Source organism: Myxine glutinosa, chromosome 11, assembly GCF_964187855.1.
Source record: "Myxine glutinosa chromosome 11, kmMyxGlut1.1, whole genome shotgun sequence".
Taxonomy (NCBI): Eukaryota; Metazoa; Chordata; class Myxini; order Myxiniformes; family Myxinidae; genus Myxine; species Myxine glutinosa.
Window position 1 is genome coordinate 74,805,624 of NC_136271.1, and position 12,436 is coordinate 74,818,059.

The window sequence follows — 12,436 nt, forward strand, 5'->3', positions numbered from 1 at the left end:
GTCCAAAAAACGATTCAACCAATCAGAGAGCAGCGAACGATCGCGTGTGCCGAACGTGGCGGACACACTCTGCCTCGGATGGCACATTTGAGAGCGTATTCATTTATTTCACGTTTGCAAACTATGTTGGCGTTAAACTATGTTTTAAAACTAATAAAACCGAATTTGCGATTCATTCGCTTTCCTGCGCGTTTGTGCACGCGATGGCGATTTCTTTACCAAACTCCGGAAGCCGTTCGCTTTGGACCAAACCATTGCATGTAAATAGAGGGAGGGGGGGGGATTGTCACCGTACTCGCAAGCCGTTCGCTTTGGACCAAACCATTTCATGTAAATAGAGGGGGGGGGATATAATTTTAGATATAGATATAGTACGGGCAATGCCCTAGTTGGATGAATCCCAACTTTTCCCAACTTTAAAACCATCAATAGTTCCTTCCATTGGTTGATATTCTTCGGGGGGCGGTGGGGTTGAGGCGGGAAGAATAGGTATCATAATAATCAAGTGATACCTCTGAGGATTGAGGAATCTCAGGGAACTTACACCAGATGGTAAGGTGAAGAAGAGCTAGGATTTGTTCATGGCCTTTCTGTTTCTTGCCATCAAACTGGGGCATGTTTGTAGACAGACAGAGAATGGAAACTGGGCAGTTTCAGATTATGCAAAATACTGAAACTTTCATTAATATGGTTTCAGTCATTGATAAAATTGACTTAATCCAACAGCAAAGCCTCGGCCTTCTCTTTGTAGTTGTATCACCATTTATATTAAAAGACTTACCCGGGTCTATACTTTTGTCCATTTCTGTAGACCTCTTCTGCTAATCTGGAATGAAAACCTGGGAGTTAATTACCTGAATTTGACCCTCGATCCCTGCCCACGGATGCTGATCTACAACCATTGCTCCATCCCTATCCAGATGAAGGAAGTTATATCGGGTGAGGCTAACATCCCTTCTGTGCTCTGGTTATCCACACACTCATGAAACCTCCGCTCCTCTTCAATCGGAGTTTTTATTGCACATTGAAAACGCTCCTACTTTATCGGGACTGCAATATTAAGCACAGAAATTATCATGACAAAATACTTCAATAGAAGTCATCGTTTGGTACACGTTTGGTACACGCCAGCCTAAAAACACACGCTCCCTATGGCATCGGCAAGGGAGGGCATATTTAAGTTGGACTTGGAGGTAACCATCCAAGCTTCGTAAAACATCCCCATGTACTCGCCGAATACAACCACCAACCACCGAGTTTCAACACATTTCTTCCCACAAACAACCAACAACAACAACAACAACAGGCATTTTAAGGCCATTTTCCCTGCAAGAGCGGGGGTTAGCCCTGCGGTCCCCATGACAATCTTCTCCAAATTGTCATGGATCTATTTTTGAGGCAATGTTTTTATGGCCGGATGCCCTTCCTGACGCCAACCTTTTGAGTCGCCTCTTACGACACGCAGGGATACGGTGTACCTATTCTAAACCGGGGTATACACCCACAAACAACCAAACACACGTATATTTCAACATACTCCCTCCGCATTTCTGATGACTATAGTTTTCATTATATCGTAACAGAATTGGCATATTTTAGAATTATTTGTACAACTTCCAGGAGGTTGATTTTCTTTTTTTTTCTTTTTTTTTGCGATACCATCTAGTTTCAATTTATTGTCCAGCGAGTGCATTAGTAGGTATGATAATTCAAACACTTATGATAATTCCCCACTTTCACATGAAGGTAAAAACCTAAGTTGGAGGTAGCCATCCTAACATAGTAGAACAAAAATGCTTCTGTATACCGCCCTTGAGGCTCGGTTTGTAAGCCACCGTCTGCAATTGCAATTTGAGAGGCATAATTACTCTTTTGTGGAAAATGTTTTTCGAGTTTGTTTTATCCTGAAAAATAGACTGGAGTGTAGACACATTATGGTTAAAAGATTGGCCTTTAAAACCTACCCTTATGAAAGGGGACAGACATCTGTACAAACACACAAACTGACATTGTGGTTTATATGGTAGATTATACTGTAAACCGCTGAGACTTGTAACACACGCTGCCATGAGGAGTGGCGCTACACGATACACGTCTACATCGAGAATTTGCATCGTCCCTCGTCTCTCGAACCCCACGACAATGATTTTTTTTTTAAACACTGAAAACCTTCCCGGGTACACCTCAAGTACAACCACACAATTTCAACTCGTTCCGTCCAGCGGTTTCGGAGTGCGTACAAGTCAAACACACAAACGGAAATATAAATAGTACGATTCACAGTTTTCATGCAGACCTCACACTAAACGTGATTAGCAAATTAATATCTATATGTACAGTATCTCATCATTTTAAGAGGTTCCATCTTATATTCTCCTTGTGTGTATCATTTCTAAAATTACAACTTCACAAAGATGTTATGGCCGTTTTAGGCACAACATGCATTGCATGCATTTGTACTCATTTTGTCTGCCCACTGTTTAAAGTAATTTCATTATTGTGTAATTATGTTTATTCGTCTTACGCAGTTCCGACATATTCTCAACGAGCGTTGACCCTGCGAGTTTGCAAACATTATTTGTTGATCAAAATTTGGAATTGCACTTTGTACGTGGTGCGCAGGCGTGTGGACTTTCCCCATCCCACGGCCCGTCGTTCCACCTGATGGTGCGATACACCATGAATTGGCTCACCATCTTCTCACTTTCCCCGAGTGCCGACCCCATGGGGATCTGCCCACTGCCCGACTTCACCAACCACACGGTGCATGGAGCGACGAGTTTCATCTGGGCACTGTTGGCACGCAGGTAGATTATGCCAAAATAATTGAACTAATTTTTCTGGTTTCCACACGTGTGTCAATCCTCTTTTTATGAGATCCACACACATGGGTCCACAAAAAACACCTCGTCTTTATTGGATCCTCGCTCAAACATCTCGTATTTATGGGATCCACACACTAATGCCTCACCTCAAAAGGTTTATTGTGTTGAGATGTTTCATAAGACAACTATTTGAATGCTGCCAGGTTGGATGCTGTTGGAAGCAAATTAATGTGAATGAAAATACTTCTTTTTGCACCTCTTTGTTCAGGTTGTGATGTTGCCAGAATATGGCTGCCTGTATGTGGAGATTTCCTTCTTTGGTGGAACTCTCACCTTTTCTGTCGCTCCCGAGTCCAAAGCTGGACTTCTCACGAGTTTGCACCGGTGAGACGAAACATTATATAGTTGTTAATCGGAATATTGCAATGTATGCTCATGACTATCAGAAATTCTCATTGTGCAACTGTTCTCCATCTTGAACTCATTGCAGATCACCTGTGCCACAAGCCAGTCCAATCTGGTTTCAGTTCCTGCTGCTCCAGCTCTCTGTGGCCATAAATGATGACGTCAGCCAACCCACAATGTCTTCTGAGTTCTTACGGCTTAGCTTGGACGATGCATTGCTTACTATTGGACCGGGCACGATGCAAGAAGGCAGTGGTGCATCCGAACCCATTGCAGCATTCAGCAATGGTAGCTCATTGGAGCTTCTTGTTGGAAATGTACAGTTGGATAATCAGCTTTTTCCACGCTCTGCTTTCCATTTCCCTGTCATTCTGTGCCGAGGGGAGCAGGCAGTAGCAGCATCGTCATCCGCCTCGGCTGGTCTTGGTCATAGCTTCTGGCCATTGGAGAGCACAACCCTTGAACACTTTCGGCAAAGCTGTGCCATGCAGATGAAGGCAAATCTTGCTCCATCTCCATTTTCTGGGAGAACAGAAGTGACCGACTTGGAGCTAGAATTTCAGCCATTGCAGCTTTACATCGAAGACACGTTTCTGTATCACCTCAAGATGCTTCTTGCCACGTTTTCCCTTTCTTTGTGCCGACAGCTGGACCACCCTCAAGGCCAGACAGCACTGATTGAGTTTCCCCAGTTAGTGTCGGCGCTTGTGCTGCCAATCCGCCTGCGCCATTTTACCATACGACCCCTAAACTTGCTGGTCAGTGTGCATGCCTCGCTGCGTCTGTACATCGCCTCAGACCAAACACCTTTGTCCTTCAGCGCGTTTGAACGCCATTCCTTGTTCACAACACCACGAGAGCTCATCCACGCCTTGACAATGCACTATGCCGCTGGGGCACTCTTTCGAGCAGGTACATTTTACGCACAAGGTTTGTTTATTACAATTGCTTGAATAGTTTATTTATGTTATTCCTAAAGGAGAAACGGTGTGTGTGTGTGTGTGTGTGTGTGTGTGTGTGTGCCCCACTCTCCCGTGTGTGTGTGACCCACTCCCCGGTGTGTGTGTGTGTGTGACCCACTCCCCTGTGGGTGATCCACTCCCCGGTGCAGTGTGCGTGATGTGGGAGGGATGGGGGTGGGGAGGGAGAGGATTTGAGCTTTTGAAGTCTCATTTTACATTAGGTGTAAAGACACATTTCAAACTGTATTTCCCATGTGCACGCACATGCATTCACATGTTATCAGAAGTAAATACATTGTGTGGATTACATCATTTGTGGATCTGATAAATTGCCAGTAACCATTTTGTAAAACTGAGTGTGCAGCATCTAAATGAAGATGTCCAAATGTCACATACATCCATGCCCGTGGGATTCCCACGGGTGGTGCCCCCACAAGTGTGTGTGTGTGTGTGTGTGTGTGTGTGTGTGTGTGTGTGTGTGTGTGTGTGTGTGTGTGTGTGTGTGTGTGTGTATATATATATATATTGTAACGGATTTGAGAATTGTGGTTGTTTTGTTGTGTAAATATCACCCTCCGTAGTGTAAAGAAAGATCAAAGGTCGTCCTTAGTTAAGCCATCGCACACACGTAGCCAATCCTAAGTTCCCCTCTAGTTATGTCCTTAATGAATGTCAGTATAAGGTTCTGTGATCCACTAGTTCATTACGTTGCATCAATTAAATAAGACAGGTCCCTCCGACGCCCCATGGCATCTTCAAAGTGCCAGGCTTGCCAGGTTTGCTGCAATTGCCTCCATTGACCACGAGGTAAAGCATCTTCAAAGTGCCAGGTTTGCCAGGTCTGCTGCAATTGCCTCCATTGACCACGAGGTAACCTCGGAGAAGAAAGGCGTGTCTCCACCTCGTCATAGAGGGGAGGAGTGAGCCAGCCCTTGCCGACCAACCAAGGATGAGGGGTTTGGCTTTGAGAGAGCATGGAGAGAACCGTCGAGGAGGTTCGCGAAGGTTTGAGGGCGTGGCATATATAACCCGCGGTGGGACGCCCCCGAGAGAGATGAGTCCTGGACAGAGGGAAACGAGAGAACAAAAGCCGTTTGGAGAGCACGCGACGCAGCGGTACGCAGGAGCAGCTTGAACCAGCGGAGCTCGAACAGCCGCAATAGCTTGAACCAGCGGAACTCGAACAGCAGCAACAGCTTGAACCGGCGGAGCTCGTACCACAGCGGCTCGCACGACCGCAGCTTGGGCGTTGACGGCGGCCCGACCGGGACCCAGTTCCCGTGGACCTTCCTCTCCCTCCAGCTATCCACCTCCAGCATTCGTTCCTGCCATCATCCCCCGTGTAAGTGTGCTCGTAGTCTGTCTTTTGTCTTGTCCCTGGGTTTATAAGTAGAGACTGTTTAATATAACCTAATATTGCACTGTGTCTCCTTGCTCCTTTCTGTTCAGTTATTTTCTTATCCTTTCCATTCTCCTTGGTTATTTTTGGTCTTGTTAATAGTTCGCAATAAATCATATTTGTTATTCCTACTTCTTCTTCGTCTCTTCTTCACATTCGGTCGCTTTCGTGATTTCCAGATTGAGGGTACGTGGCGCGATTCGGCCGACGCACATAAATCGGGTCTAGTCTTTGGTAACCGGCTCACGCCGCAGTTCGCTTCGCTCGGCGTTATCCATCCATTACGCTGCGGCCGTGAGCGGAGGAGTATTTCCTCGTGTACCGGGAAGCGCTGGTATTTAGGTCATAGGACGGTTGGGCCTAATACCCTACCCAGCGCCGACCGGGCGTGGCGTCATACCCCCGGGACCATGTCGGTCAGTCATAAACGAGGGGATTAATCCCCCCTCGGTAAGGGGAGAGAGGCCGATGTTGGCGTCCGTAACAAATGGTGCCAGGAGTGGGATTCGGACCTGAAGCGCGAATAGCACGCTCAAAATTACGAGTGGCCCGAGATTTTATTTAACATCCTAAATTTAAAAGTCGCGCCATGGATGATCAAGGTGACCGGATGCCGGTGGGGGAATTAGAGTGTGTAGAGTCGACCCAGGACCTCGGGGAAATGTATATGGGGGAAATGGAGGAGGAGAGCAATGGTGATGTGGTAGCGGGGGTATCAGGTGCACAAGATGGTGCCCTCGCGCACGTGGTTGGAGAGGCACAAAATGGCGCCTCGCACGAGCGCGCGGTAGCCGAGCCCGCTGTACCAGCGGGCTTTGACATGCAGCAGTTCATGGCACGGTTCAGCGAATACATGGCGGAGTCGAAGTGCGACAACGAAAAAAGACGCAGGGAAATGAAAGAATTAAGGGACGAAGCACGGGGTACCAGTGAGCAATTAAGAGAGGGGTTGAACAATAAATTTGAGGGGTTAGACAATAATTTTAAGGGGTTGAACAAGAATTTGAGGGTTTAGACAAGAAATTTGAGGGTAAATTTGAGGGGTTAGACAACGGGATAAAAGGGGTGAAGAATGGGTTAACGGGGCTAGAAGACAAGATGGAAGACAAATTGCGGGAAATAGGGGAGCAATCCGCCCGGGAAATCAAACAGATGGGGAACCAGATAGAGGAGGTGAAAATCGGGTTGGAAGGTAAAATGGATGCTCAGAGGAATGAATTGGAACAGATGAGGGCGGCATCTACTAAAGAAATGGAGGAGATGGGGGAGGAGATAAGACGAGGTGTGGGCGAGGAGGTCTCGGGGGTACGCGAGGAGGTAAGGCGAGGTGAGAAGCGTATGGAGAAAGAGGTGAGAAATGGGACGGCAAAGTTACAAGGTGGCATAGAGGAGTTGACGCAGGGGGTGGGGCAGCTGACAGTGGGACAAAGGGAGTTGAAGGAACAGGTACAAAAGAATACGGCTGTGATCGAGGGGTTGAAGGCGACCCAGAAGGAAATAAAGAGGGACGTTGCAGTCATAAAGAGGGAATGTCAGATGGTACATGAGGGATTGACAAAGAGGTTGGACGAGGTGACGGAGGCAATGGAGACGAAAGACCGGGAGGTGAGGACGCACATAGAAACGGTCAAGATGGCGTTAGAGGAAGAGATCGAGGGGGCGCACCGGGAAATGAAGGAGGTAAGGGAGAAATTAGAGGAAGTGGAAGAGGGGGTGAGTGAAATTATGAAGAGACGGAGGGAAACTAAGAAAGAGATAAAGGAGGAGGTGATGGAATATGTACAAGGTCTGTGCTCAAATCATGATGAGGTGCTTGCTAACCAAATAAAGAGTTTGCAGGTGGTGGAGGAGGAACGGAGACGAGGTGCCGAGGTGAGTGGCGATATACTCGGAAATGTATATGGTGTGACGGGAGATTCAGTCGGCTTGGGGGGTGGTGTAGACCCGGGTGTTCGTGAGGGACCGCTGGTGAAGTGTGCGACAGGTACAGAGGGTGAAGGAGGAGGTGTGCGAGGATGTCCGACTATGGGGTGTGTGAGGAAAAAGTGTGCGCCGAGGAGTGTGTGTTGTCTAGAGTGAGTTGGTCGTAGCGCGTGTGAGGGGGGGGCGCATATGGAAGCGCGTTGTGGGGAGTGTTACAGAGGATGTAACGAAAGAGTGCACACCTGTGGTGAGTGTTACGGAGGACGTAACGGGTGAGTGTGCGCAAGAGGGTGCGTGAGAAAGGTGTGTAACAGAGGAGTGCATGATAACAGAGTGCGCTGTCAAGAGTAAGGGGCCATTCAAATATTACGTAACGCTATGGGGGGTGGAGGGGTGTACGGCCGAGCGTTACGAGGGGGTGGGGGGGTGTTCGCATCGGCGTTACGTAACAGTAGTGATCTAAGTTTTTAAAACCAAAAGTGGGATTACTACTCATCCCATTTTTGGTTTCAGCAAAAATGGGATGACTACTCATCCCATTTTTGCTGAGACCATGTTGATACTGAAGTCGAAGTCACAACTAGAAACCACATTTAACTGTATTAAATTTAGTACTCTTTATTACTCTTTATAATATTGACGCCACAACGAATTGTTTGTATAGCCTCTTAGGGTCTCGTAAGTTATTCCAGTTCCTATGCGGGTTCGCGTGCTTCGAAGGTCAGTATCGGGGTACCGGACTCGATTGATTGCTCCTGTGGAAGTTGGAGCCCATCAGTGTCGACACCATCATCGTCTAGCCATTCCAGGACCGGCTCGTTCTCCTGGTACGCCACCAGGCACATTAGCTCCCGCTGTCGTCGTGCGGCTACGCGCTGCGGGCACACACGTTCCACGCGCTGCTCCAGTTTCTTGTCCTTGTGACAGCGGGCATGGGCCTTGCCTGACTTTATGGAGGCATGATACAGTCCACAAGTTGAACAAGTCCGCCTCTGGAGTTCGGTTTCCAGAGTAGGACATGCGAAGTCATATGGGACTCCCTTTGGGAATTTTTTACGGGCTCCCGGCGTGAGAATGCTCTGCCCAAGGACAAGGCTCTGGAACAGCGTTGGAAACTTCCCATCGGTCGTGTTGCAAACGAGCCCGTCACCCGTCTGCTGCACGGGCAACGGGGGTGGAAGGAAGCGATCTCGGACTACACTGAACAACGAGCTTCTGGGCTCTCTGCAACAGTCTCGATCGTTACACTTGACCAGTTGTACCATATACTGACTCTCCCGTACATGTATCGCCTGCCAGTCTCTGTCCTTCTCAATAATATCGTCTTCCGCATCTGCCGAGATGTATTCTGCCACCGTTGGGAAGTCGTCTATGACAGTCTGAGACCAAACTTCCGCCAGGACCTTGCCCGCATGGGCTAAATTCTGGACTTCCAACTCATCATCGACCGTCTTGCCCGATCCATCAAGATGACTGCCGAAGTGATCGTGGGGCAGCACGAGCCCTGCCAGGTCGTGGCTGAGCGGTGCCATACGTCGCTCAACCTGATTGAAGGCGCTCCTACCTGGGGCATTGGTCGCGATGAAGAGGGCATCCAAATCGTTCGTACAGAAATAGTCAATTGCACACTGAATCGTTTTCTCATAACGCGGATTTTCGTCCGGGCCGCCATCCACGGTCACAATCATGACAGGTTTTGGAAGACCGTCTTTGCACGACAAGCTGTCCCGAAATTCGGTCAAGGAACGAATGCGTTTCATGTCGTGGAGGTGGTTGAATGCAGTAGATGATGAATGCTTAGCACTCCTGATGCCGATATAGGTGGGGCCCGAGTACATCACAGCACCACCGGTGATAGAGTTACCCTTGATCATTACTGCAGCGATGACGGACGGCACCAATTTATGCCGGGAAGCAATGACGAAGTCATGGTCACTCAATCGGACTTTGTATTCCATATGCATGATCAACGGCGCCTGTTTATTGGCGGCCGTTAGGCCAATAGGAACCCTGGCTTTGTCATCTTGGGAATGGAAGGTAACTTCATCAGGACCCAACAGGGATGCCAAGTTTTCGAGATTTGCGATAGATGCCATGGCAAACATCGCATCTTTATGCCCAGAGTGTACGTCATTTTGAGCTCTCGACAGTTTCACTGGTAGAGTTTTGCAGTGCCTCTTCCCCTCCCGCGTTGTAGAGTTGCGCGGCAGAAGGCGGAGGTAAACAGAACTTCGAGATAGCTGAAAGCCACGTTTTGTCAAGGCAGCGGTTAGGTCATCCAGAGTCTTGACCGTTCTAATGATCTCAGAACGTCGTCGCTCATCAGCTGCGGAACCACCTATCGCGATATCCACTATAACTTTGTGAAGTAGGTTCTCATCAACTATCGCTGGCCTGCCCACAGTTGATTTTCGGAGTTGTTTACGTTGGTCTTCATCTAAGTTATCCAACTTTCGTTTGTAGTTATCCCGGTACCGTTGTTGCCGCTCTTTGTTTTTCACGCAGTTTTTGAGTTCACGCATGTGTGTGGTTCATGCGTTTGCCCACCAATCACGCGACTGCCGACAAAATGGCGTTTCTTCGGAAGGTAAAGGTCACCCCAGCTTGCAACCCCACCTGGCGAATCGTTCATAATCACCTCAACCTATGGTGCACCGCAGTGCGCAAAACAGATGTTCTTTGCCGCAGCAACGATCGCGTGTTACTCTAGGCTGATTACTATTTTGCCGGTGCTCACATCTATTTCCGGGTTAGGTGTTCATGTTGCTTTGTTTCTGATTATTTTTTCTTTGAAATTTAAGAAGTGTAAAACAGTTTTTAACTATTTATAATCTGGATAAACATATATTGTTATGCTAGTTTCCTGGGATTATATTATATATCACATTATTTTATTTTGCCAGTAAACATCTACTAAAATGACTAAGCTCCTCCCCAACCCCCTAACCCCCAACCCTAAATTCTCCCGTCACCCTCCGCCCCCCCCCCCCCCACCATGTTTCAGAGGTTGCACGGGTCTGTGCAAGCAGTAGATCGCAAAATGTATATTCGGGGGGGGGGGGGGGTGTAGTGACCGAACGTTACGTAACGCTTAGGGGGTGTCTGGCCGAACGTTACGAAGCGTTACGAGGGGGTGGGGGGGGGGTGTCAAATTTCGGGAAAAAAAGCGTTACGTAATATTTGAATGGCCCCTAAGGGTGAATGCGCGACCGAGTGTGGTGGTGAAAGTAGTGAGAGTGACACGGAGCGTGAGTTGGTTGTGGCAGGTGAGAGAGGATGTACACCTGGAATGGAAGGATGCACACCTGAGATGGTCGAGCGCATGTGGGAATGCACGCTGGAGTTAGTAGTGAAGCACGTGATTGGGTGTGCAAGTGAGTGCACACCCGTGGTTGTCACAGAGGATGTGACCGAGGAGGGGGCGCGAAGAGGTGTGTTGGTGAGGTGTATGAACGACGAGTGTGTGCCAAGGTGTGCGGTGGTCAGGTGTGTGACGAAGTCTGTGAGCGAAACAAGAACGAGTGCTGTGACAAAGTACGCGGGGTGTACGGGCGGCGTTGGAGCACCGAGCTCGGTGAGGATGAAAGGGGTCGCGTATGCGTGTGAGCCTGCAGGTGAAGCATCGACGGTAACCGGGTTTGCGGTTAAATCGACTTGTAGCCGAAGCGAGCCCTCGGTGCGTGCCGGGCTTCGTGTGCAGCGGGAACCAGCGGGGATCGTAACCGCGGTGGTTTCCAAGGAACCGCCGTACGCGATCCACGCCGGGCCGCGCTCTGAACGGTTGCGTCCATGCTCCGCTAGGCGGAGCGGGCGGCCCGGTCGGAAGGGTCGTCACGGCGACCCCTTGTGGTTGAGGCGTTCCGGCAGGGCGAGATCGGGTCATCAGGCGGGAGACCGAAAGGCTCCGCGCCGAGGTGGACCTTGGGATCTCGGCCTGAGCGAACCCCCTTCCCTGCACCGAATGCCGGACGGATCCAACCGCCGGCAACGAACCACCCGCATTCATGGCTCGACTTGGCGAAGCCAGGTTCTGAGCATGAATTGGCGCACCGAGAGACAAGTGAGTAGACGTGTGATGATGATAGTGTTTTGGACCCGAAATTGAAAAGCAAAATTTGATGATTGGCAGATTGATGATTGGTAGAATGATTGGCAGATGATTGGCAAATTTTTGATTGGCTGAAATTGGATGGGCCAAATTGGTAGTGGAAGATGCCTGATGTGGTGGGATGGCAACTCTGCCATCTCTCACAACGGGGGCAAAGGAGCAATAGCTATGGGATTTGGCAGTGAAAACTAGCCTGGGAGGGTTTGGATAATGTGTAGGGACCTAGAGATTGACCATAGGTAACTGTAAGGTTAAGTAGCAACAGTGGACAGGTAGTGGGGACATAGAGAGGGTAGTTGGATTATAATGACGAGGGAGCGCAATAGTTTAAAGGGGCGACGGGGAAGCGCGAGTTTTAGCAGGGCACCAGGTAGTTCAGATGATGCCGTTTGTTTGAGAATTGAAGGTGTATTCAGAAGTGTATTGTGAAAAGGTAATTGTGAGTTGTATTGAGCGTGGAAGTGTATGGAGCAGTGAGTGAGGAACAATTGTGATTGCACAGGTGTGCAACTGAACAGGTGTATGGAGCAGTGAGTGAGGAACAATTGTGATTGCGCAGGTGTGCAACTGAACAGGTGTATGGAGCAGTGAGTGAGGAACAATTGTGATTGCACAGGTGTGCAACTGAACAGGTGTATGGAGCAGTGAGTGAGGAACAATTGTGATTGCACAGGTGTGCAACTGGACAGGTATATGGAGCAGTGTATGACTGAGTAGTGGTGATTGTGTGCTGTGTTGACCAAATGGTCCAGGGAGGAAGAAGGGTGCACGAAGCACCAGTAGGAGTGATTGCACAGGTGTGCAACTACAGGTG

The 12,436-nt window shown here is 48.9% G+C and overlaps 1 protein-coding gene across 1 annotated transcript in view; it reads left to right on the plus strand.

The window, feature by feature from the left end:
* Positions 1-12,436, plus strand: part of VPS13B (vacuolar protein sorting 13 homolog B) — a gene marked incomplete in the record, with an annotated part of 603,006 nt that overhangs the window by 528,700 nt on the left and 61,870 nt on the right. The window contains 4 exon segments of the mRNA XM_078786778.1: positions 812-939; positions 2,623-2,807; positions 3,094-3,209; positions 3,316-4,142. Of these exon segments, the coding sequence (XP_078642904.1) occupies positions 812-939; positions 2,623-2,807; positions 3,094-3,209; positions 3,316-4,142 (1,256 nt within the window).